At 34.2% G+C, this 27,117-nt stretch overlaps 2 protein-coding genes across 2 annotated transcripts; one reads left to right on the top strand and one right to left on the bottom strand.

Moving 5' to 3' along the window:
* Positions 1-213: 213 nt before the first annotated feature.
* Positions 214-11,723, bottom strand: LOC145594764 (histone-lysine N-methyltransferase ASHH3-like). The gene is made up of 14 exons (XM_081651099.1): positions 11,590-11,723; positions 11,252-11,334; positions 8,766-8,895; positions 8,322-8,433; positions 6,043-6,142; positions 4,347-4,425; positions 4,095-4,266; positions 3,938-4,018; positions 3,617-3,791; positions 2,855-2,882; positions 2,693-2,759; positions 2,344-2,392; positions 2,170-2,253; positions 214-491 (listed from the first exon to the last, which is right to left on the bottom strand). The coding sequence occupies exons 2-13, from the start codon at positions 11,309-11,311 to the stop codon at positions 2,176-2,178; spliced, it is 1,131 nt and encodes a 376-aa protein (XP_081507225.1). The 5' UTR covers positions 11,312-11,334; positions 11,590-11,723; the 3' UTR covers positions 214-491; positions 2,170-2,175.
* Positions 11,724-22,012: 10,289 nt separating this feature from the next.
* On the top strand, positions 22,013-27,019 carry LOC145596164 (leucine aminopeptidase-like). The gene is made up of 5 exons (XM_081652585.1): positions 22,013-22,619; positions 23,870-24,321; positions 24,994-25,227; positions 25,338-25,664; positions 26,466-27,019. The coding sequence occupies exons 1-5, from the start codon at positions 22,088-22,090 to the stop codon at positions 26,760-26,762; spliced, it is 1,842 nt and encodes a 613-aa protein (XP_081508711.1). The 5' UTR covers positions 22,013-22,087; the 3' UTR covers positions 26,763-27,019.
* The last annotated feature ends 98 nt before the right edge of the window (positions 27,020-27,117 follow it).

Here is a 27,117-nt window from a genome sequence, read left to right on the forward strand (position 1 = left end):
TTAAATTATGATATTGATCAATTACATGAATTAAAAAATAACACACATTGATTAGAAATTTAGAATTAATCGAAAATCAAATCATAAACTTATTAACATTAAATCACAAATAATTATGATACATGACTTCCATCACTAATCCTAGAAAGTGATTACTCGTTCATAGTTACGATGATATGAACAAAAACAATAGAAAAAAGCAAGAATTCATGATTGAAAAATAAATTATGGAAAATGATACTATAATTGTTGTTTAAAACTTCAGCAGAAATCCATCAAGGTTCAGAACTTCAGACAAATCCATTCAGGAGAAACAGGGTACATATGTTACAACTTACAAGTTAATACTCTTTATTACCAATAAAGAACACAAAAGAATGATTAATACTAATGATACAGGAGTTAGTAAAAATAATGTTGCCATTTTGATTATGTTCAAACCTCTCCCATCTTGGAGCATTCTTTGTTGAGGTTAAACAACGGTTCGTCTTCTGCAATACAAGAAATAACAGTTAAATCAAAGTTTCCGTTAGCCACAAATCCACCTCAAAAGGGTTAAAGGAATAACGGGAGGGGGAGAGAGAGAGGCAACCATAATTATTTTAGCCATCTTCTCAATGGTTGTCAAAGCATATAATCAGTATCACCAACAAATATGAAGGAAAATATAGTACATAAATTTGCCATAGGAAAAAAAATAAATAAATAAAAAGGAATGTACAGAAGTCATAGGTTATTCGAGTTTTAAATTTCTTCCTGAAGATGACAGCTACAATTTTAAATTTGCCAACCTACTTGAGTACTCTGTATTATTTGCCAAAGAAAACTGAATGGTAGATAGACTAATTAGATTATTGTTACCTAATTCTTTTCCTGTCATCAATCAATTTTATTTTTACCAACAACACATTTACCATTTTCAAGTAAGCCATTTTCAATTTGCTGAAAGACCATTCAGCATATTATCTTAGATACTCTTATATTTCATGATGTATAACCATATCCTTGGTTCACTTCCTAACACCTCAAGTTCAATTCTTCTACACTCCTACAAAAAGCTCAATCGATTTTATGAATTGACACAAAAAACATAACAAAATCAGAATGAAAAAAAATTATAGATGATGGGAACTTTAATGTAATAATAAGATGATTGAGATCAAATATGTAGAAAAACAATCATGCATGTAATGAATGACTTCAGCAACTAAAGATTTTACTCAACATTGATTTATCTCCTCGGTCCTCATTAAAAAAAAATTCAAATTCAAGAGAGATCCTACAAGAACAGATATACAGAGTGCACACCTTAACACATCAAGCAAAATATTAAGCAATCAGATCAAGCAAGTTTCAACACAATTTTGCAATCAGATCAGTTATACAGATAGCAGAAACATCTCCTGCCCAAAACCCAGACACTCCGCATATATAGTTTAGAACTCATCACTTATGAGAGCTTCTAGAAAAATTTTAATTTTAAATTACTACTAGTAAAATATCAGGGATAAAACAAGTCAAAAGGGTTATTACTAAGCCTTCAAAATTCTAACTGTCTCAGATTTTCCAAATACAAATCCCAAAAAAAATTTACATGCTTATAATAAATTTTTCAACTTCCATGTTTTTAAATATATATTATTTTTCTTATAAACATTCCAGAACTTAATTGCTTACAGGATGCTGGTGCCAGTGCTCAGAAAACAGAGTATCTGATCCAGCTTCAATTAACTCAAGAACCAGAGTGAACTCTACTTGTTCTCTATATGAAGCAAATAAGGAAGTTCAATTAATAGTATTTGTCATAATTCTGGTTGTTCTGCATGCATGAGTACTGAATTGTGATCAGGTTCTCAATCACAAGCTAGTTGGCAGCAAATGTCAAAGGTAAGTCACTAAAAGTCTAAATGAAAGACCTTCAGAGCCATGGCTTTACATCCTCCAACAAAGGGGCATAGGGGACAAGAACAAATGTCATTTTAGCAAGAAAATGAATGCTTAAATTTTGCGATCTTCAGTTCTTCTTCACTAATTACAGGTGAATGCTCGGAAAAAATGAAAAACAATAATGAAACAACACAAGGAAAAACAAAGTAGCCATCATATAGCACCCAAGCTAAGGCACAATGGAGATTAGAAGACAAAAATCAGATATAAACTTGTACTCACCCTGAACTACAATAAGATATTACAAAATTCCCAATCTACTTTGGACATGTCAATGAATTCAGCACTGCCGTCTGCAAACATGATCTGCAATACAGTAATGGTTTGTCAGAGATTTTAACTGGGCAGTACACTCAGCAAGTGAGCAAACCACAATAGACATGAATAACTTCTCACCAAGTGCTTCTTTGTAGTGTTATCAAACCGCTTTATAATACCAAATGTCCTGTAATAACTAATATGTCAGCAATTCACTATGCATCACAATGGTTCTCACAGAGTACTATTTGAAGTGTAATAAATTTTGCAACAAATAGCCTTAGGCCCTAAACCCTTAGGATGGTATAAACTTCATAGAATTGCTCTCTTTGAACAAAAAGAAAAACTTTGCTTAAAGAAAAGTCTAATTACAGGCCCCAAAAGTTCACATTCAATAAGAAGGCCACACATCATAACAGTGTAGTAAAGAGAAGTGGTCCATGCACTTCAAAGGAGGAAAATGGTTAGTTAGTTAAGTAATAAGTACCTACTATGGTCAGGACGGGGAATCCTGACAACCTCACCAATGCAATTAAAGGAGCACTGTCTTTGATCTGTGACAAGATAGAACAATATAACCATGAAACAAGTTCCTCATGGACCACCATTACCCAAACTTTTAAAAAATAAAATAATCAGAAATCTTTACCTCGGTAACAACTTCCATTCTGATAAACCTTAAAAGGAGAAAAAGAAAGCATTTTAGTCCAAGTAAAAAGCTAATTGTGTGACGAAACAAAAATAAAGCTGCAAAAATAAATCAGCAACAGTAAAGAAAAAAGTACCAGATTTATATTCTAATTGTTTCAGAGCTCTATTTGATCTGGTCACACATGTTCTAGATTGCACAAAAGTATAAACCATAAATTTTCTATCAACCACCCAAACATCCAATTTCCTATTAGTTATCCGTTAATTTTCTTTTTTTCCTTTTCCGTACTGTAAGTTCAAAAGGACTTCAGCGGTTCACTTGTTTGACAAGGACACCTACCTTTGGAGTTAATATTAATCTTATATGCAGTTACAAACTCCTGTACGATACCAATGCATCAGTAGCAGCAACAAGAGGCATAATGGGGAAGCTATTGTTTGGTGTGACCCCAAATGTCTGAGGTATACATAGAGACCTCAATTCTCTGCCATTGCAAAACAGGGAATATCATAGACAATGGTTCGAACGCATATAGGTATAGCATATTGGAAAATAGAGCCTTCCTAAAGTTAAACCTCACCCAACAGATTAGACATGGATTTGTCAAGAGTTCACTTTCAAGATTAGATTTATCAGTGAAAAACATCACAAATTTTGGTCTAGTGCTCTAGCTAAAATTTACCAATATTAAATTTCAAGAAACCAGAGCCATATTCATATAAAAATCACTTGATAAGGGAATAGACCATCACAACGTACATTTTTTCCCAACAGTATTGCTTTCACTTTGGGAGATGATGCCGCTACCTGGCGTGCAACTAATTTTAATGCGGCATCAGATGAAGGCATCTTCTTGTTTGGTTTGACACCAAGTTTACGTCTACAGCTATCAGCACCACAATGGCAATCTTGATCTGCGCCAAATTGAACAAACCTGCCAAATTAATTAGCTTGGTTTGTATAGAAAAGAAATTATGTCTTGTAAGTCTGCAAACTGCAGGCATTATAACCCCTTAACATTGCCCAAAACAAAAGCAAGCCAAAAGCAAATGCACAATGAGATAGTCTTTCAGTACTTACTGATAATCATACGTCAAATGCTCTCCCTTTTTAATGTCACGCGTAGCAAATATACCAATTCTTGTTTCTCCATCTATACTCCTAATAAAACAGTTCCAAGTCAATTTCAAACACAATCAATGCTTCAACAAATTAATTCAAGGATCTAAATAAAAACCATTTCTGCATCTCTGTGTTGGGACAGCAACTATGATTAATGTATCTTGATTTGTTTCCCTTCTTTGTGGCATCGATTACCATGTCCCGGTTAATCTCACAAAGATAAAAATTTGTTTCCCCAGTTCTTTTCATACGCCACAACCTTTCTTCACACAATTTATCATCAATTACTGCACCAGTGACAAAGATCATTCAATGATTGGAAAAAGTGGCAACATGGAAGCATAACAGTAAGAGCACAAGTAAGCACCTTCTCCAACATATTCAATAACAAATTCCCCTTGCTTAATATCTTCAACAGCCACAATGCCTGCTCCACATTTCTCAGTCTACAAAAAACACATAATCTTAACTTGGCACCTTGAGAGATCAGAAAATATATTATCCATAAAATGCAATAGAACCTACTTAAAAAATAAACTACAAGCATCCTCCAGAATAATCAATAAGTAAGCAAAAGTACAAGGATGTAAAATTCAATGGCCAAGCAAAAGATTAGAAGATGTCTGCATCCTTCAATTCACTTAGAAACAGGGATGTCAAACACATAAAAGAAGACAAGGCCAAAGTTGCCTCTGCATATTGAAGCCCAAAGATGATGTTATTGTCACTATTCATCCCAGTATTCCACCCTATGATGTCTTCCCATATGAAAAACAGACTCCAGAGACTTCTAGTAATTTTAGAGAATTACTGGGTCCAAATGATATTCAGCATAAAAATTTAATAAAATTGAGAATAATTTGATAGAAAATACCTTTTGATTACCATTTTGAGAGATAGAGCCTTACATAATCTAATTGTTATTTTGTCAAAAAGCACCTTATATGAGAAAGTCTTCCAAAAACACCTAATGGCTGCCGGTCAGAATTCCGGCAGTGAACTTTTTCTCTCTGGCGCATTTCCTTCAATGCATGTGTATCGAACAATTTCTATTATTTTTCCCCCTCTGTTTTTCTACCTCACAACTCTGTTTTCTCATATTTTTCTTTTGCAACTCCCTGAGATATCATCTTGGTTCTCCTTCCTCATTGTTAGGCGATATCATCTTGCTGAATATATTCGGAAATTCATTTTGTTTATCCCTCTTAATTGTACTTTTTGAGCCTCCCCCCCCCCCCCCTTTTTCTTTTAATTAATTCGTTTATTAGATTCTTTTAGATGTGTAACATTGGCTTAAGTAAGTAATTTAGGGCTTGTTTGGCATCATTTTTGGTTTTCAGTTTCCTGTTTTTTTGAAAACTAAAAACCAAAAACAGGAAACAAGAAAAAGGTGTTTCCACTTTTTAGTTGTCAGTTATCCAAATTATCATGATTCTAATAAGTACATATAATTTTTGATTCATTATGTGACACATATAATATACTTTTATAAAACAGAAAACCACAGTGATGCCAAACGAACCCTTAGTTAATTATTAAAATTTTATCATATAATTTTTTAAATTTTTTCTAGATACCCAAGTTTCAACTAATTTTAATGGAAACCAATGATAAATTGATAATAATGATAAATTTTCTCCTTAAAAGTATTCCTTTTTGCAATTTTTAAGCTTTCATACTCGATTACTCGAGTGAGAGTGTGAAGCAAGAATGAAGTAAGAATATGGAGGATATTGAAGGTGTAGTGAAAAAAGACTAGGGGAGAAGGTAAAATTGGCAGGAGGAAGAGGGGGGGGGTAAATACAAAAGAATCATTCACGTGAAAATAAAGGAAAAGAAAGAAAGTCATCACAGAAATTTGACTTTTCTGGCCGAAAACTGTATACAAACTGACATTTAGAAATTATGTGCCTTATATAAGGTGCTACCTCCCAAATAAGTATTTAAAAGGTGATTTCTCAAAAAAAAAAAAAAAAAAAAAAAAAAAAAATCTAAAATTGACAAATTCAAATATTTAAACAAAAGAATAAAAAATTCCGGAATAGCCATGAAAAGATATAAACCTGCACTAGTTTCAACTTTTTCACAGGACGCTGTTGAAATGGTTTATTAACACAATCATCTCCACATTTACAGTTTGAGGAGCAGGTGGAGAGTAACATCCTGCAGAAAACAAATAGTTGATTATTTCACAAACATCCATTGCCAACAAATGAACTTTTAGTCTAGAACAGAGCAATTATGTCAACCCAAACAAACTCTTAACCGAAAAAGATCAGGATGCTATTGCAAATATTGTGGAGCACATAAATTAAAGTTACCCTCTCCCCATCAACACAGATATCTCCCTTCATAAAAGACATCCTATGTAACAATTCTCAAGCAGAAAAGGACACAAATTAGAAAATCAGGGTCATTCTGTGGAATACAATTAGTCAGTGCTTAGTATCAGGTTAAATTCAGCCAAAATCCTCACAAGAAAGAAAACCTAGATCCCAGGATAGATTCCATTTCCATATTTTACCTTGAGATCATGTAATTAGATACGACAGAATGCTCCCTTAAAATTAGATAAAAAAAAAACCATCTGAATGCTACAATTTTATTTTTATTAATTTTTTTTTTTTTTGAAGGAATCATCTGAAAGCTACTAGTTGCAAAATACCTATAAATTTTCAAAATGCATTCTATCACACCGTTATGACAGCTGAAAAGCCTGATAGAAAATCTTTAAACTCCTCTCAGTATAATGTAAAATATACAAGCACTAAGCAGAAGAAATGTCGAACTGCTGGCATTTAAACCAAAATCACAGATTCTTTATTATTCTTGAAACATTCAACTGCCTAAAAATAAAAGAATATATTCAGCACATCAATTTAAAATCAACCATTTTCAGCAGCAAAAATGTGTCCAGAAAAAACATTGTAGGTAAGCAAGCCGGATATATACAATATATACAGATAAACTACCCCAGTAGCTCGACGGAATGCAACTGGACAATCATCAGATATTAATATTAGACAAAAAAGGGTGTTTGTCCAGTGTCGTGTAGCCATCATCACTTCACAACAGTCAAACTTTTGTCCCAGCCAATATTTAAAATCCTCCAAAGCACTTAAGTGCATTGAGCCAAGGAGATACCCCAACCCAAACCATATGCAAGGAAAGAGTACATAGTACTAGTAAGAGAAATTCAAGTTGCAATCATTCATCTCAAAGCAATCAGATGGCACTTGAAGTTGTTTACTTATACCCAAAGAGGCAAAGTTGCCTACAAAACAACAATATCAAAGCCTTAATCTCAAAGATGGGATCAGCAAAGAACCAAAAATGTATCTCCTACGGTCGTGTAACAAATCAGGCCAACACACCACCAGTTCATCACACTTGCAGCAGAAGGCAGAAAAAAGGGGTAGGCTAACACACCACCACAAGGGGAAGCACTTCCTTAAAGCTGCAGTAGTTGTTGTGTTGGCTTATTAGCTGCCATGCTGGCTTTTAGGGATGAAGATAAGAATTAGTACATGTAGCAATTATAGTTGTACTTGTTTAGCTAAGTGTATAAATAGGTAGAGAGTAGTAGAAGGAATATATGCAGAAATTTGTATTGGAGAAATCTTAGAGAGTGTTAGAGAGTTAAAGCCTCAAGATATTTTGAGAGTAATAGCCTAAAGCTATTAAACCTATCATTTGTAACCCTTTGCGCCATTGTCAATCAAGATTCAAGCTTCCATCTTTATTCTTTCTTCTTATTCAATCAATTTAATAAAAGCAGATTATCTAGTCTATTACACGCCATCAACCGAGATCCTTTTCCTCCATTGCCTTCTATCAAGTCCTATATGTTCATGTAAACTCAAATACCTCATGGCCTTAAGCCCTTAACAGTTAATCCAATTCATTGAAGTTAATGCTTCGATAGTGGTGCATTGCAAATTAACACTCTGCAACTACTAAGAGGAACACCAATCATGATATTCTAGCATTCATTCATGTACGTAGGAGGTCTATCAGGTGAGCCCACAGCAATACAGCAACTGGATTGTGTCATCAGACACAGAAATGTACATAATGTTTAACCTCATTAGACATCAATAGCCCAATTGGTCATGATGATAGGAGGTCTATCAGGTGAATCCACAGCAACTGGATTGTACCATCAGAAAGCACACAGATATGTATGTAATGTTTATCCTCTCAAACATAAATAGCCCAATACTAAGTTGTCTACATTCTTTAGAATTATAAAGGAGCACATAAAAGATCCAGGTTAAAAAACATGTACATCTATTCTCTAATGTTCATCAGAAACAAACAAATACATGATAGAAGTACTTACCCACAATGGCAGTCTCTACCACAGGAAGCATTAGATCCTGTAGATGAACCACAAGAGCAAAATATACCATCATCCTCATGGCGCCTCTTTGGTTTCTTAGTCACATATATATCTAGGTTTGTTAACAATAACAAAAGAAAGTGAAGAAAGCAATGCTCAGCAAAAAGAAGATGATCTATATAATGTGAGAAAAGTATGACGCAGAAGAACATGAGTAGGATTATCACAAATGATCTGTATTCCACCTTCAACTCGAGACAACTACAACCCAGCTAACTACAAGTCTACAACTGATCTTTTGCAGATTAATGCTGAGAAAATTATAAGAGCTTGAGAAAAAAGATAGCTACAGTACACATCACTTCTAGTAGCATAAGAATATCACATGCCATTTCATAAATTTCCCAACTGTGCATGAAACAAATTATTAATTTTGAAGGATACTGCGTCTTATAGAAAAATATGGAGCAGACTGATATTTATTTAACCGGTCTGGAAGTTCAAACTCAACAGGATTGCCCAATTGCTTTGTCAGCTTGTTGAATACATTCCCAATACCAATCCGTTCTGCAGACTGATAAGATAAAAATAGAGGAGTAAATATGACAAAGAATAAGAATAGAGCTCAAGGGGAAAAGAGCAAATCAGTAACAGATTATTTTTGGCATAAACAAAACAAGAGACATCCAAAGACTAAACAGCAAGTTACAAAACCAACCAAAAAAGGGCAAAGGCCCAATTTAGCATTATATGATTCAGTGTTCATAGAGACAAGTTTTTCAACTGATTCTTCACACACAAAAGCATTACACTACCGTTTTGAGTTATCTCAGCACAATCTAACCTCAGCAAATACCATAATTTTCATCCAACTCCAGTAAAGCCACTCAACCCAAAAATACAGTGATGCCCCTGGCTTACAACCTTTGCAGTCTTACCCAAAGGAAAGGATAAATAAAAATGTAAGACATAATCCATAAAAGGGGGTGGTCAAGGACTCAAGGTACTACTTAAGAAATCAAAGAGAAATTCAACAAAGCTGTAAAAATAGAATTGAAAAATAATGTCATCAGTTGTGGTGGTGGATCTTGAAAGAAAGCATGCTCAATTCACAGTTGTGGGTTAAGGCTATCTTTCAGGATCTGTATAGCTGTACAAGCTTGGGGAGGGGAAGAGCAGGGGGCAGTCTTAAGTTAGGAAATGTGGTTGACATATATTTTCTTAGGTAGCAAGGCATAGAAATGGCAGTAATGTGTGTGATGTGTTCCATGGGAGAGGTTTAGAGATGGGGAAGTGGTGGTGTTGCTCCTTGCATCGATAATGACAGGGAAGGATTAAGGTGGATATTTAGGAATTTGTGAGGAGCGCTGTGCGAATGGTGATGGTGATTTTGATGGTCAAGACTTAAAAATGGTGAAGGTGGTATATATATATAAATATATAGATAGTAAAGGAGGAAAGAAATGGAATTGTGTCCATTTATTCCATATCATTCCACATGCTTGAAATGAAGTTTAATGACCAATATGGTTCAACATATTTCTCCAACTATTGTTTGATCTCCAGATTTAGTAATAATCATAAATGGAAGAATCTCTAAGTTAAAAAAGAAATAAATAAATACGGAGTAAATAAAATAAAAAATATATAAATTAAATTAAATTAAATTAAATAGTCCACAAGTAGAAACCATAATGATCATTTGGTAATGTAGACATGTAGGTAAATTCATTGTAGTTAGTAAATCCATCGTTTACATTCTGACATTCATGACTAAAATCTACATCTTTACTGGCTAGAGAACCAAGTCACTGGCTTCGGGCAGATAAAACACCTAGGTCATTCCCACTAATCACCAATAAAACAAAAGTATTCCCAGAAACGGGAAAGGTTAAGAGAAGAATCAATCGAACCTTAGCAAAAGCCTATATAAACACTATGACAGTTTTAGAGGCCCAGAAAATTACAGGAAATTTCTCTCCAGTGGTAGCAAGAAGCCAAGAACACTGTAACATCCATTCGAATAATATATAATTTTAGTCAAAAGGTTGCCACCTCTAGCTTTAAATAACTCGATCAGGGAATCCCTGTTAGCAACATGAAGTTTCTCAGACCAATTCTCACAAATATAGATATTTTTGGGAGGGGTAAAGGGGTTGCTTTTAACGTAGAGAGCCCCTTAAATGGCGTAAATCAGTGAAGGAGCTTACCAACAAGAATTTCAAGCAAAAAAATTTAGTGAAAAGAATTCTCACTACATCAAAAAGCATTGTGAACTAAGGTCCTATTCTTTATATATAATAAATGTACGAAAACAAATGACAAAAAATTGCCAATACACAATTCAGAAACAAAGTGTCATTGGATTATTGCTTGCTCAAGGTAGCCTCGCTAATAAACTTAAAATTATATGGTCTCTTACATGCTTTGGAAACATATCCCGGTATCCCTCCTAGAAGCAAACTCTACAGATAAACCTTTTTTTATAGCCACCAACTCACAGCGGTCACAAGGTGGAGCAATTTAGTAACTCAAAGTTGTCAACTACTTAACTTGAACTAAAGCTTATTCCAAGGCTCCAAAATTCACAAATTCTAGCAAAAACAACTAAAAAAGAAGATGACCTACTTTTAAGACCAGTTTGATTTCAAGTTGATTATACAACAAGAATTAGGATGAAGATTGTGCAATTTATGTTTGACTGTCTTATCTCACATAAAGCTCAACCTTTGCTCGATAACAAAGTACTAGTAGTAGACTAAAACCAAGTGCCCTAGCCAAGAATTTAAACTTAAAAACACGTCGAATGCTGAAATGAACACGAACATACACAATATCTCATAATCAAAATCAAATAACCAAAAACATTGTTCAATAATCAATAGTTGTAAAGTCTTAAAACTCTGAAAAGATGGTAAGAAAATACTAACATTCAAACATGCCTGTTCCTGAGCAAGAATAGGTCCGTTTTCATGGTTTTGTTCTGACATTAAAGGGTTATGTAAACCAAAGCCTGCATCAAATTAACAACCAAAGTTGACTCAATTATCAAATTAGGCTCCAAAAATTAAGTTCAAATTCTTTCTCGGTGAAAATTATAAGTAACAAAATTCTAGCAGAAAAATCGTTCGACTCAATCTTTCATAACTTCAGTAATTATTATCAATAGTTGAATAATCCACCTTAAAAGAACCCTAATTTTACTATCAATTAAATCAATGATTAAAATTGTGAAATTGATATTGAATTGATTGAAAAACGATATTACCTCTGAAGCTGCTTTAATGGAGGAGAGAAAGTTCATAAGCCGCTTCAATAGAGAATTCAGAGTACGATTTGATGGAGGATTCAGCGAACGCTTCAATGGAGGGAAGAGAGGAGGGGTGTGAACAGTGAACTGAAAAAACTTCGAAGGGGGAAATTAAAAATATAGATCTAGGATTAGGAGAGATATTAATGACACGCCTAATGGGTCAAAAACTGACTCGACTCGAAAATTTTAATTACGGTAAACAAAGTCTAATTTCATTTTATTTCACGGTTTCACCCGAGAAACCTACGAGTAATATCCAAACTTATTTTGCATCACCAACTCAAAACTTTCTTACTTAAACGGTATAAAATAGTCTACCACTCAAATTCGACTTCAATTGATCACAGTCTAGTTGAAAATACATAGACCTAATACTTTAACATTTATATATGCCCAAAATTATTTAGACCCAAAAAATGTTCAATTATCGGACTATATAATTACCCAGCCAACCCCATCATTTTGATCAACCCCAAGCTTTGTAAACCAAATAAACTTGACTTTAATTTAACCAAACTTAACTTTGCTCTAACATGCTGTTAACCCGACCTTTTTTAGAGATTTACTTTCAACTTGGTTCAAATTCATATGGTTCGATCAATTTCTTAAAATGTCTTTCAACATAAACCAATAGAATTTGTTATTATCTTTGGGTGAATATATGACTATGAACTTTACCTACTACGTAAAATTTAATTGTATGACATATGTTTTTAATTTCTAAATAAGTTAAAACTTGAACATTAACTTTACTTAAAAATTAAAGCATTGGAAATCCTCAAAACGAACAAGCCTTGAATATACACATAGAAACAATCGTAAGAAGATCCTACATTGTCCCATGAATATTGACTCTAAATGGGTAGAACATAAATTAAAATTTGTATTTGAATTATACTTGTATGGTGTAATATTTTTTAATGTTACGTTTTAGTCAACCAATAATTTCTTTGATTGGCCAATCATCCATGATATAGTGTCGTATTAATAATTTGAACTCGTAGTTCGTAGGCAAATTTGATTGTTGTTATTACTGATGTTATTGCTCTTGGGTTCCGTCAAAAAATTGATCCCAAAATTTTGTAGGTGATGTGATACGAGTTGTCAAGAAAAAGACTGAAGGCTATATATTCCAATTCAATTTAATTGATTTATGAAACCATTTGCAATTATACTTTATTTCTTAAAGTCTCTAATATTACCTTTCATTGACTTTAGACATAACACAATACTGTTCCTTTCATGTTAGACATAGTTTACTCTTTATAATGGGTAAATAAATTATGTATAAGATATTATGCAATAAAACAGTGAAACAAAAGGTCGTTAAGTGCGTAAAATGTGATTTCCTGAAGAAAAAAAATGTCCGTAAAATGTAAGACAACTCAATAAAAGATAAAGGTACAATGATAAATTTTTCAATAGCACAAGTAAATTGTGACACCAAAATGGTGCAAATAGATTGAGACGGAGTAAGTTCTAGACTTTTTTCGCAAATTACTTAGCTTTAGTGTTCCTAGAGTTGCTCACTTTTCCTAAAATGAAATGTTATTTATCAATGTTTACTTCATACCTCATCTTGTGTAAGTTTTGCCAAACAATATGGTTTGGGCAAGGTAATCAACTACCTTAATTCCCTTTATAATGTTTGTTAGTTTCATTTAATCATTCCATTTAGAGTACGTTTATGTCTTTCTTCTACCTACCCTCAAACTCCTCCACACCCGACTACCTTTGACCAATTTTGACCACCACAATCAATAACCATATACTAAAAGACACACCAGCAATGACACGTGTCATTTTCTGGTGTGTCCTTTTTTAAAAAAAAATATATACTTCCTCCGTTTTCTTTTAGATGCAACACACACTTTTTCACGGTATTTAAAAAATGTGGGGTTTATATGATATAATACACTTTAAAATAGGATGAGTGGTTGTTAGGAGTGTAATGTTCCAAAGTAACTTTCCTTTAATAGTGTGTTGCAAGTATTGTGACATTTCCTTTTTAGGAAAGTGTTGCAAGTAAAAGAAAACGGAGGAAGTATATATATTTCTATCATATTTGTGATATGGAGTATTTGTTTTAGCTAGGAATGACATTATATATGTACAAATTATATATGTATGTAGTACGTACTATGTTTATTACAATAGGATTATAAATTTTTCATGAAGCTTTATATATTATATGTAATAGAAGCTAAGCTACAAGCTTCAATAATGAAATGCACATATCACATCAACTAATGAAACTTTAATTATTTTTTTTGAATAATTTATGATTGGAATTATTCAATTAATACTCTACTATAATTAACTATGGATACTTCAATCAAACTTGCCAAAACTGACGCATGTTGATTATTTTTTGTTTTAATATAGTGTTAATTTAAAAAAATAGTTATTGAAAATCACCGTGCGTGGCACGAGAGTACGAGACTTAACCTAGTAAACACCTTTATAACACAGTGCACCGCTAGGTCCACTACTTAGTACTTACCCAACCCAATCCACCATCAACATTTCACCACCGTTCCCAACTACGCTCTCATCAAGGGCACTCGCGCGGTCACGCCTAGAGGAGTCCGGTAACGTACTAGTGGAGGAGTGGTGCTACATTTGCGTCACCGAAAATGATGAAGAAAAAACGTTGCATGTAAGTATGTAACAAAAAGAATATCCTCCAAGAATAAATGTAACATACGGAGTAAGACTTATCAACGCACTTATCAATAATCCAATATAATCATATGCGTCAATGCGTGCTACAAACAAAGTGTATCATTCATTCATAGTTTCATACTCATGCATACTATATATAGTACTATTCTATACTAAATTACTATGAAGTCAAAAGCTCAACTAAACAAACAAGAATGACAGACAGCTGTTTGTTTGACTAGGTTAATGACTCATGTTACTACAAGTACTTATCTTTTTCATAATTAATGTCCATTCACACTCACTAGCTAGCCCTTTGAATATTAGCGTTCACATTGAAAACTCCATATAATATTACTAACACTGTAATACTACTATACCGGAGGTGTCAATTTAAATCATCGATCGTGTTGTTCAAGTGTTCAGGTTAAGTCTAATCTAATTATTTTAGGTCGAATAATCATTTCAGATCTGAGCCATGCTAAATTATTATATCTATATAAACCAAATATTAAATTTACTTCGTGTTAGGTCTTATTGTTTCGGATTGGGTCAGTTCTTAACCCCTCCACACTACTTTACTTGTAGTCTTGTACAATAATCACTAGCGTATTAAAGCATTTCCGTCCAAATAATAAGTCCTACAAAATCTTGACTTGACTTCTAGCATTCACATTGCATTGTGAAACCCTCTGACTTCTATATATCACTAAGCTTAGCTGTTCCTTTATATAATCACTCTTTATCTTTCTTCTTCTTTAAATTCCACCATTTTCTTCTGATCTTCCTCCTACAATACATAAGAAGCTTCATCTTTAATTCCATTGTCACATTTTCGTCTATTTCGAAAACACGTAAAAATGGGGCTCACAAACGGAACTTCTACTCAGAGAAAAGAGGTGAGGATTCCACCAAGAAGAGGAAGTATCAAGATCAAGATATTCAAGCTTTTGTTGAAGAAAGTATGCTTCCATGTGCCAGAATTAAAGAAAAGAGAAGGCAGTAGTAGAAGCGCAGTTGTATGTCCAACATCTTATAATAAAGTAAGATAATGAATATTAGGCATGTATTAACTATTAAGTATTAACTACAAGTATATAATTTAGCCATCCCATAGTGTGATAGTGATATAAATAATTAATTAGATGCTTTTTGTTACACGAGGTGGCTAATTGGTTTGTAATAATGTAGAAATAATGTATTGTTTTTGTCAAGAAAGAGGTTGTTTCAGTATGGAGAGCAATTTGGATTTTGAATCATAAAACTGGTTAGAGCAGGTATTTGGGCCTTTATTTTGTTTGGTAACGTACGTCTATACAAGGCTAGGGCCCCAAGCTAGATATCATAGAAAGCCCCTTAACTACGCAAATTTTAAGATGCACCATGGACCCATGGTGCACCTAGAATGACTATACTTTTAAATATTTAGTAAAAAAGATTTGAACAATTGTACTACCTCCGTTACATATTAGTTGCAACTTTGGAATATTTTATCTCTCACAAATATTGTCCAAAGTTGCAACTAATATGTAACGGAGGTAGTAAATTTTGAACATGTAGTAAAAACATTTGAAGATCGCAAATTTTAAACATTTAGTTAAAAAATCTGAACAATCGCAATGCACCACATAAATACTTTTGAACATTTAGTAAAAAAAATATGAACAATAATTTTTTTTTGAACATTTAGTAAAAAAAATCTGAACCATCGCAATTTTTGAATTATTACGAGTCAGACTACTTTTGAAAAAAGTTTGTCTAACTCGTAATAATTCAATAGTTTTGTAATATAAACTAAACATTTACTTTATACAAAATGAACATTTGTTTATAAAATGTGAACATAAAAATTGCATGTTAATGTTCAGTTTTTGTGACGTGTTTATATTTTTTTACTAAATGTTCATTTATTTTTGTAAAATGTTCAATTTTTTTTAATAAACGTTCAAAAGTATAGATGTGGTGCTGTAGACACCCAGTTGTGTCTCCCCAAAACCAAACCCAGTGATGAATATCTTTCACGCTGAATGATTATCGAATGAAGTGAAAGTGTGAATAGCCTAGTGATGCGTTAGTTTTTATTAAAAATATTTCTTTCTGTTTTCTAAAATCCACTCTATTTTATGAAAATAGCCGGTCCAGTTTAATTTGGTCCATCACAAGGGTCCAATAATGGTGTAGTTGGACAGGGCTCGAAAAGAGCTTTCCAACGATACATTATAAGCCCAATTTCAATGAATTATGAGGAAGTTACACTAGTAGAAAAATGCATTTAGCCACCGGTTCAAAACTCCCCTATGCCACCGGTTTTGAACCGCTGGCCATTTGGGGGGTGGCAATACTCTGTTTAAAAGCCACCGGTTCAAAACCGGTGGCAAAAACAAGTATTGCCACCGGTTAACCGATGGCAAAAATATATATTGCCACCGGTTAACCTCATCTATTGCTTACTCCAAATTAAATTAATTGAATTAAATATAAAGAGTCAAGTGTTTGGAATTAATTAGTAAGTATGTTGAGTTAATAGAATTGTCTAAGTGTGGAGTCTTTTTTTTTTTTTAAAACAGCGGTCTAAGTGTGGAGTCTTGATTAATGAATTCGTGTTGTATGTTTATTTACTTTAATTAATTGAGCATGCTAGGTTTTGTACGTATACGTTGTAGCTTGTATGTACTCAACTTTGCTGATTGTGTGCTTTTGTGTGTTTTCTTTTGGTCATGGCCTTCGCTTTTCAATGATCCTGTGATGATCTAATTATTACACTTGTATTATTGGGGAGCAGAATTGTACAGGTTAGCTTGATGATGTGAAGTTCGGGGATTTGACTTACGCATTATCAAGAGATTGGTGTGATTGAGAGTATTCGTTCTTTGTGTTGAACTTATTTATGCTTTACTATTTTAATTATGTTTTGGGATTTTGATGATTGGTTTGGTTTTAAATAAGGGCCTTTATGGTTCCAATTTGTAAGCTTTGACTAATTCGTTTCTAAATTATGTTATTTTAAATACTTATGTTTGGTTTCCGCTGCGATACTTTGATAAAGCCTTAACGTTTTAACACGTGGCGGTAGCATACCAATGGTTCTCCACTATTTTGTTTAAATTAAGTGGTTTGGAAAAGGGAAAATTATTAGGGTGTTACAACTGCTGTTATGCAGTCTTCTAGCAAGCACATTAAAGGGACACTTTTTCACCTTCACACCACACTTGCACTCCCCTGGCAGATTGCTTCTCTTGGCATTTTACTTACAATTACACCTTTTTTTTGCAATATGTTGTTATTCTGTCACCACCATTGTGCAAATAGTAATACTCATATCTGTTCTCTAATACATGTGTCCTCAAGACTCTCTTAAGAATAGTGTTGTTAGTGAACTGCAGCTTGTTCACAAACACAACTGGTTTCTTAAAATTAGTGTCAACAAAAAACCATGGACTTTGATCTTCATCATCATCAAATCCATTCAAACTTCTAAGCTCATCTAACTCAGAGCCCTCATCCTTCAAATCAGGTTCCTTATAACCAATGTCCTTAACTAGTTGCTTCAGCTTCACCTCCCTCTGCACAGCTAAGTCCTTTGACTCTTCTTCCCCATATGTGACAATCTCCAAAATCCTATTTACTTCACCTAAAATAGCTTTTGAACCTTTCATATCACCCTCATCCTCATCACTGTCTCCCTCTTCTTCTCTAGGCTCCCAATCTATCTCCAGATCAAACTTAGCTGAGCTGGATGACCTAGACCCTGAACCATTCTCATCATCCAAATCCAGAGCCCTCCTAACGTACTTTACTTTCCTTCCCTTTTACTTTCCCTGTCCTTTTCCTTGTTCCTCGAGCTTTGACCCTACCAAGACTCACATCAGAACTGCCATATTCTTCTGTCACCTTACCCTTCCCCTTATCAATAGATCAAGAAAACCTAAGGCTTCTTCTCACTAACTCCTCTTTAAATATCTCAGAAGTTTCAAGGATTTGATACAGTCTTGGGCTCCTTCTCACTACAAGTACGTACTTCATGTGTGTGTTTTTTTTTTTGTTTTTTTTTTTTTTTTGTGTTTGAGGTTAACTGGCAGTAACAGTTGCTTTCTTCTGTCTTTGTGATGATTTTTTTGGGGTTTGAGGTGAGCTGGCAGCAACACTCCTATGTTGTCTTTGTGTGGGCTTTGTTTGATTTGGGTTAGATGAACTTGCAATGTGGCCAGACACAAATGTATGACTTGGATGTACTTTCATTCAAGTTGGGTTGAGGCTGGTTTGAAAAGTGGGTTGTGGTGGGGTTATTGTCTTCAACTAAAGTGCTTTGGGGTCCTGACTAGGGGCAGGGTCATCAGAAACTGTTCAAAAGACCTCTAAATACCCATCCTTATGCTCATATTCTATTAAGTCTTTCACATCCTCATCAGTTTCTATCTTTCTTTTACTATTCATCCAACTCTTACCCTTCTCTTTGAAAAACAGTATGTATATGTCAGGAGCATCCCATCCCATGTCCCTAATCCCTTCTGCACACAAATACCTTAAGTATCCTACTGTTAACCACTTCCTAGGGACAACCCTTCTCCAATAAGTGAACCCAGCCTCATAGACTTGGTACTGGACTCCATTACGACTTTTATACACAAAACCCCCAAATATTCTAAGCTTAATATCAACAACATTGAACACAATATCATCAACATCAACCATGTGTTTAATCTACAGTACAATAGCAATAAACAAATCAAACACTATTTAATTACTAAAGCAGCACCTAAAACAATACAATTAATTAAAAAAAGCAGACTTGCATCAATTTTAATTTAGTCAGATTGCATAAAAAATCAAATTTGCACTAATATAGGGTTTACTGCAGATTCACCCAAAAATACCCCAAATTACATACAAAATTGCAGAATTACCACCATTTTTGGACCACTTTAAGTAAATAGTGTTTCGTACCTTGTAGTCAAGCCTTGTCAGCGGATTCTCCGAGCAATGGTGATGACGATTCCTTCCACCTGGTCGTCCTCCCCTGCTTCGCTGTACCACTCAAAAGGTTCCACACAAGCTTGTTCAACCTCCAAATTGCAGATAAGATTTGATAAAGAAAGGTGGGAAAGCTGACAGATGAGAGAGAAAGATTCGAGGAAAAAAAAAACTTCAATGGAGTAAATTTTGAGCGTTGAGGGAATTCAATGGAGTAAGAAAGAGAGTAATTGGGGTGGCAGGGGTTAGTTTCGTGGAGAGAGAAGATGATAAGGGAGGTTAGTTAGGTGAGTGGGGCCCCTTAACGTCAACAGTAACATAAAACGTTAACTGGTAGCAAAAGTTAAAAAAAGGGCATATGTTAGGTAGTAAAATAAAATAAAAGTTTTCATAGGTAGCAAAATTGAAACTAATGTGTTTTACAGGTAGCAAAAGTTAAAAAATCCTTATAATTTCGCACATTTTGATCTTTTCACAATGATTCTGCATGAAAACACTAGTGCTTTCATTATTTTAATTACAGATTTATAATCTTGGATTAAATTAGCTTTTTAGAGTATAACTTTCTCTTAGAATTTTTTGTCAAGTCGATATTAATTTTTTTTTTCTACAGTATAAACATATAAACTAATACTCGTAGATGTTATAGCCCGTATTAATTAAGGTAATACGAGTTTTTTATCTTCTCAAATTTAGTATTTGATACAGAGTAATTTTTTTTTGGGATATACGTAATGTTAAAAATATAGATTTGGATTTGAAATAAAAAGTTGAAAGGAAAAGTAAATTGCTTTTGCTAGTACAATTTTAGTACAAAATAAACATTTTACAAATATCGAACAATTTCCCATCTAAAACACTAATCACCCAATATTTTGTTGTGAACTACTTGAGATTAGTTAAAGTTAACGCTCAATCAAAGATCCACTTGAGATCATATCTTAATGAGCCAAGTCTGACCTATTTTGAATACAAAAAATTCTTAGGGTTTGCTCTCTTCAGCCTTTTCAGTTCAGTTCTTATCTTAATTTCCTTCTCTCATAAAGTATTCAGTTCAGTTCAGCTCAGTTCTAAACAAACCCTTAATTTGATCTACTCTATTACATTTCCTTTTACTTTAAAAGACCTAGTTATTTAGTAATCTATGAATACCCTAAATATCTCCACCTGATCATTTATAAAATTGAATCAAACTCCTATAAATTGACCCAATTTGAACTGAAGTTGATTTGAATGACCCATTACCTCTATGAGAAAAGTAAATACAGAGTATGAATTTTAATTTGATTTTTCTACAGATCTCATGCGAAAAATATTGTAATTGACTAACAAGTCAAATCAAAATCAACATAGACACATAGTATAAGTCAAATTCAGTCTTATTTCTTTATTTTTTTACAATACTTTACCAGTAATGTATTCCTTATATTATTAAAACGTTAATAATATATAATGGTGTATCGTATACACCTTTAAACATAAATCCTTTATAAAGACGAAGTAATACATAATAATAACTTAAAAATGGTGTATCGTATAATAATATATAATGGTGTATCGTATACACCAAGACTATGTTATAATTTAACAATACTCTTGAAAATGAATTGGGAGGATGCAATTATAATACAAAAGGTTTGCCAAAGAATCATTCACAAACACCACCACCACCACCACCTTTTAATTAAACAAGCCAAATAAAGTTGAAGTTCCTACCAAGCAAATCAACATGATCAAGAAAGAGATCATCTAAAGATATCACGAATATTTACTTATGCATAAAGTAATCCCATTTCATCGGTTAAACACATCCACACAATACTTTAATTTGTTCCCCTCTAACTTAAATAAACACAACAATTAGAATCTCATATTACATCAATGATCCAAGACATCCAATAGACTACTTAGAGTCTTACACTACTTATACTAGTAATGTATTCCTTACATTATTTAACTAGAACTTTTAATTAACACATTTAAAATAAATTATATACATCGTTTTATGAAATACTTCATCCGTTTCTATTTAGTTGACGCGTTTGATTTAGGCACATACATTAAGGAGAGGAGAGAGAGTGATAGAGAATGAAAAAGCAAGTGGGGTACTTTGTAAATGCAAGGTAAAAAATTTACCCAAAAAGGAAACGTGTCAACTAAAAAGAAACTTCTAAAAAGGAATACGTGTCAACTAACAAGAAACGGAGGTAGTATATTGTTAAATAAATATTACGGAGTAATATAAAATTCAACTTTTTAATAAATTTACTATGGAATAATACTTCTCCGTTTTTTTTTATAATTACAACACACACTTTATCATGGTATTTTAGAAAAAATGAACCTCACATGAAAGACAAACTTAAAATGAGATGAACAGGTTGTTAGGTGTATAATCAAGTGAGTCATGAACTCATGAACCCATAATAAGGTTTCACCTTAATAACTTTCCCTTTATAATACTCCGTATGATTGTATGTTGTAACTGTGACATTTATTTTAAGAAAGTGTTGCAACAATAAAGAACAAAAAAAATGTTTGACTGATAATGTAGGAGTAGGACGGATATTTAATACAGTTACAGTAAAAACATACAGTAGTACACCTTTAATTTCATTCTCCCTCCAAATTTAAAACCCAAAAAAAAATTAAAAAAAAAAAAACAAATCACATATCCTCTGACACTCTGACACATTAACACACACCCCTTTAAATCACTCACTCCCAACACTCCAATTCCCTCACTTCACTTCACTCTTTCTCTCTCCTCCCCTCTTTTCCGCCATTGTTAAACCTTCAAAACCCTAATTCCTCATCAATGGCGTCTTCAATCGATCCTCACTCATACACAAATTCATCTCACCCTTTCACAACCCACATCTCACTCTCTCTCTTCTTCGACTTCCCTTCCTCAATCATCCACTCCTCCGCTCTCCTCACCCTCTCCTCCCCTTTCTCCGGCGACCTCTCCCTCGATACTCGCGCCCTTTCCATCACCTCCATCATCGACCCCGACACCAATTCCCCAATCCCATTTTCTCTCTCCTCTGAAATTGACCCCATTAAAGGTGCTCTTCTAACTGTTACTCTTTCGGATCAATCCAAGTTTCTTGTTTCGTTTCAAACTTCGCCTAATTCTTCTGCTCTTCAATGGCTGACGCCTCCTCAGACGTTTAATAAGACGTTGCCGTTTGTTTATACTCAGTGTCAGGCGATTCATGCCAGGTCGATTTTTCCTTGCCAGGATACTCCGGCGGCCAGGATTACGTATTCGGCGAAGATTAATATTCCTCGGGTTTTGTCTGCTGTTATGTCTGCTCGACATGTTGAGCGCCGTGTTCCTACTGCTGGTGAGATCATTGGTTTTTCTTATTGTTATGAATTAAATTAATTCTGTCATCGTTTTACTGAGGTTGTAAGTAATGAATGTTCGCAGCGATAACGAACAAATCAATGTTTTAGAATTTTATTTAGGAATGGATTTGAAATTGCTGGAAAATAGTGAATGTGTATAAATTTACTGTATTGTGTTGAAAAATAGTTTCAATTGGTACCATTTCTTGATCAAATGTTGAGAAAAGTTAAACAGTTAATTTGGATTGGAGTATGAATTGTCTGCTCAACAAAGTTAGATTTTTGGTGAATCAATTTTTTTTTTTTTTTTTATACATATATGAAGAATGTTTCATTTATGTGATATCTTGTTTTAGGTGTGTAAGATTATATCTTTTGTCTTGTGTATGTTTCTAATATTCTTTAAGTGGCTTCTAAGATGGAACTTTGACCTATATACAGAAGTACATAGGCTGAGTTATAGAAATTAATTTTGAAGATGAGTAATTTTGAAGTTGCGTATCTTGCTTTATTTTATTTATGAAGAATGTTATATCTATGTGATATCTTGTTTTAAGCTTGCAAAGTAATATCCTTTGTTCTGTATATATGTCTTTAATTCTCCTTTAGTTGCGTTTGAGATCAAACTTTGACCTTTGTAATAAACAAGATGAATTTTAGAATGTTTTGTAGAAGTATTTTTGAAGATGAGCAGAATCTTGCTCCCACTCTATTGGCAGGCATCAGAGGTTCAGCGCTTCACAAGAGCAATCACAGTCTCTAATGAGATAATGTGGTCAATTTTATCAAAGGGTGATTTCAAATGTATGTGCGCGCGTGTTGGTGGGGTGCAGGTGGTGGGTGGGGGAGGGAGCTGTTATAGAGCAGTAGGAGTAGGACTGTGGTGCTGTCTATACATTCTTTTTGTTTGGTCTTTCCATTGTCCCTGGTTGTGGTCAATGTTTGACAAGCTTGTTACATTTCTTGGTTGATTTATTTTGCTTTGAAAATCTGACCAGTGTCCTGCTTAGTTAGTGGGATATTAATGTTCGAATCTGCTTATTCTAGTTAAATGACGGAATTTTTTTTAGTGAAAAGATTTTGCTATAAAAAATCATGCATGTTTCTTACAATCATGTTACTCGTACTGCGTATTTTTTTAAATCAAATAAAAATTTGAACTTTCAAAGTAGTATGGTTAAGCTCTGTGACTTATCAGTGTTCCAAGTTTTGATCTACATTATGATGGACAATGTTGATTTCACAGGTGAGGCAGGAGCAGCATGTGATGATTCAATGTGGTGTGCGGAAGATAGGATTGTGGAGGAGTTTGTCATGGAGCAGCCAATACCACCATACCTTTTTGCATTTGCAGTTGGAGAAATCAGCCACAGGGAGGTAGGTCCAAGGACGAGAGTGTATGCTGAGTCAGTGCCTTCAGTTCTAGATTCAGCTGCAAGAGAGTTTGCAGGAACTGAGGATATGATCAGACAAGGGGAGAAGTTATTTGGACCTTATGATTGGGAAAGGTTTGATTTGCTAGTTCTGCCTCCTAGCTTTCCATATGGAGGTATGGAGAACCCAAGGATGGTGTTTCTAACACCTACGGTCATAAAAGGGGACGCAACTGGAGCACAAGTGGTGGCTCATGAACTTGCCCACAGTTGGACTGGAAATTTAATTACAAACAAGAATAATGAACACTTTTGGTTGAATGAGGTACATCTTACCCTGTTGACAATATAGGTTTTATGCATCTCAATTTTATCACCTTTGACCAAACATGCAATTTAGTACTTCTGGTGTGGGTATTAGGAAATACATGTATCATATTGCTAGATGTTGGAGTATTTTCATGGATATTTTTTTGTTGTGTGCTTGATTCAGAGTTAATGACTTAATGTGATAGCTGCAATAATCGTATGGCCATGAATGTTACTGTAACAGGATAGTTTCCCCTGATTATTGTTGCTTTGACTTTAGTCCATAGTGAGAGTATACTGTTTGTCAAGAGTCAATACAGATTTTATCTTCAGATATTAATAGAAAATGATGAATAGAGAATCAAAGGTTGTAAACCATCTTTCTTTTATTTTGTTGGGGAGAGGGAGATTACTACATATAGAGTATACCTGTTGCATACAATTTAAATTCTCTACTTCAAATTTACAATAAATTATTGTATATTTGTATTGCTTATCTTGAAAGTACAAAGCTAAGTTTGCTATTTTACCTGTTTGAAATTGGATCATGAATGGAATGTTTCCACTCTCCAGGCCTTGACATTGCTTAATTTTGGCCCTTGAAAACTTTATTGGTCATCATGTTTGGAACTACTAACCTTTAATATCATGTATAGAACTACTAACCTTTTCTGTTTGTGATATTCAGGGTTTTACAACTTACGCAGAAAGAAGAATTGTCGAGGTGGTGCAAGGGGAAGACAGGGCTGCTTTAAATATTGGTATAGGTTGGAAAGGCTTAAATGATGAAATGGAAAGATTTAAAGACAACATGGAATTTACAAAGCTTAAAACAAACCAAGAAGGAGTGGATCCAGATGATGTATATTCACAGGTTCCATATGAGAAAGGCTTTCAGTTCCTTTGGCGCATTGAACGTCAGGTTTGTTAGATCGACTTTATACCTCATACATAGTATGTTACATGGGTATTAATGTTTAAACAGATTAACTAGGGATTATATGCACTTTGTTGCTCCTCCTTGATTTGCAGATTGGCAGACCTGCATTTGATGAATTCGTTAAGAAGTATATTACCACCTTTAAGTTCCAGTCAATTGATACTGAGACCTTCTTGGACTTCCTGAAAGCTAATGTCCCTGACATAGAAAAGGAAATCAATTTGGAGCTGTGGACTGAGGGCACGGGAATTCCACCTGATGCTCTGGCACCGGAATCCAAGCTTTATACTAAGATTACATCCCTTGCGCAAGAATTCATAAATGGGCGGATGCCAAGGGATGACGAAGTTGCTGAATGGGGAGGGCAGGAATGGGAGCTGTACTTAGAGTTCCTGCCTAAATCTGTTGAAGCTTCACAGGTAGCATTTCCTCTTGTTCTCAAGCATTTCTGCTGTCGTTTATTTGATCTATTAGTTCGCTTGTAATAATCATGCAAATTTTTTCCTTGCTTGGGGATATATTTCAAACTGTTACTGTTGAGTTTGGTGAGATGTCATTTGTGGTTGAAAGTAGCATGATTATGGGATGTTTATTTAACAGGGTATTTGCATTGTTTCATGAATCTTTGGAGTTATCTCCATTATTTTAGAATGGATTAAGAACAACTGCAGGAATCATGTTATGTGTGCAAATTTTATTGTTTGGTCATAATCTTTTAATCCATCGTCATCCAAGTGGTCGCTACTTATTTCATCAGGCAATATCCTTATGTGTGCAATCGTTAGTGATTTACTCCATGTCACATCACCACCCCATTTTCTGTGTATCTCTCTCCCTGTATTAGAGACTACCCATTACACAAATTTTTGTTCTTTTTGAACTGGGTCATGAAATAAGCTAGTGAACATCATCCGCCGTTCAAAGACTGGCTTGGATATGTTAGGTAAACATGCAGTTTTGGCTGTTTCTATTTTCTTGCAACAAAAGTCTCTCTACGGCTGAAGAATGAGCGTGTTCTTGCTATAACGGCGTTCAATTATCAGAAACTGAATTTCCTGCAAAATCCGATCCAATTTATCGTAATCGACAGGAGTGTTATCCTCGAGGGAAGTACGCTTCGGTGGAATATTTTGAAGTCATGTTCTAACATTTCTGTAAAGTTTTCACATGTACCATGTATTATTGAACCAAGTATAAGGAATCATTTGATTGATTAACAGGTGTCAGCACTGGATGCGCGCTACCGACTTGCAGAATCAAAAGACTATGAAGTGAAAGTGGCATTTCTTCAACTGGCAATTTCATCTGGTTGCCGAGATTATTATGGTGAGGTAGAGAAGACCTTAAAGGAGGTTGGGAGGATGAAGTATCTTCGCCCTCTGTATACTTACCTTGTACAAGGTCCTGGAAAGGAAGAAGAGAAAATATTGGCAAAAAGGGTGTTTGCAGAAACACGGGCCTGCTATCACCCAATAGCTCAAGGCGTGGTGGAAGCGATTCTATCCAAGCATCTGTAACTCTTACTAGTTATTACAAAGTGGGAAACGCAGTTTTAAAACGCTTCTGCCTTAATATGTTGGCACTCCTCTACGTGAGATAGGGTTATCAATGCCCGTTTTGCCATAGGACTAGGAAGTGTGGGGATAAAGCATGGAAGATTGGGAGTGCTTATATCTGTACCTATAGGCAATTAGTCAATGAGTTGCATAACAATGTGAACGGATTTAATCTTGTTTCGTACTTAAAAAAATGTACATTGAATGGTTTAAGAGTATTACTTTGCTTATGTCTTGCTTACGTACTTTCATAAAAAATTTAAGCTAGGTTATGAAATGATAATGTTTTTCAAAGATTTAAAGGGGAAAATGAAAA

This window comes from Chenopodium album, chromosome 19, assembly GCF_948465745.1.
Source record: "Chenopodium album chromosome 19, dcCheAlbu1.1, whole genome shotgun sequence".
NCBI lineage: Eukaryota > Viridiplantae > Streptophyta > Magnoliopsida > Caryophyllales > Amaranthaceae > Chenopodium > Chenopodium album.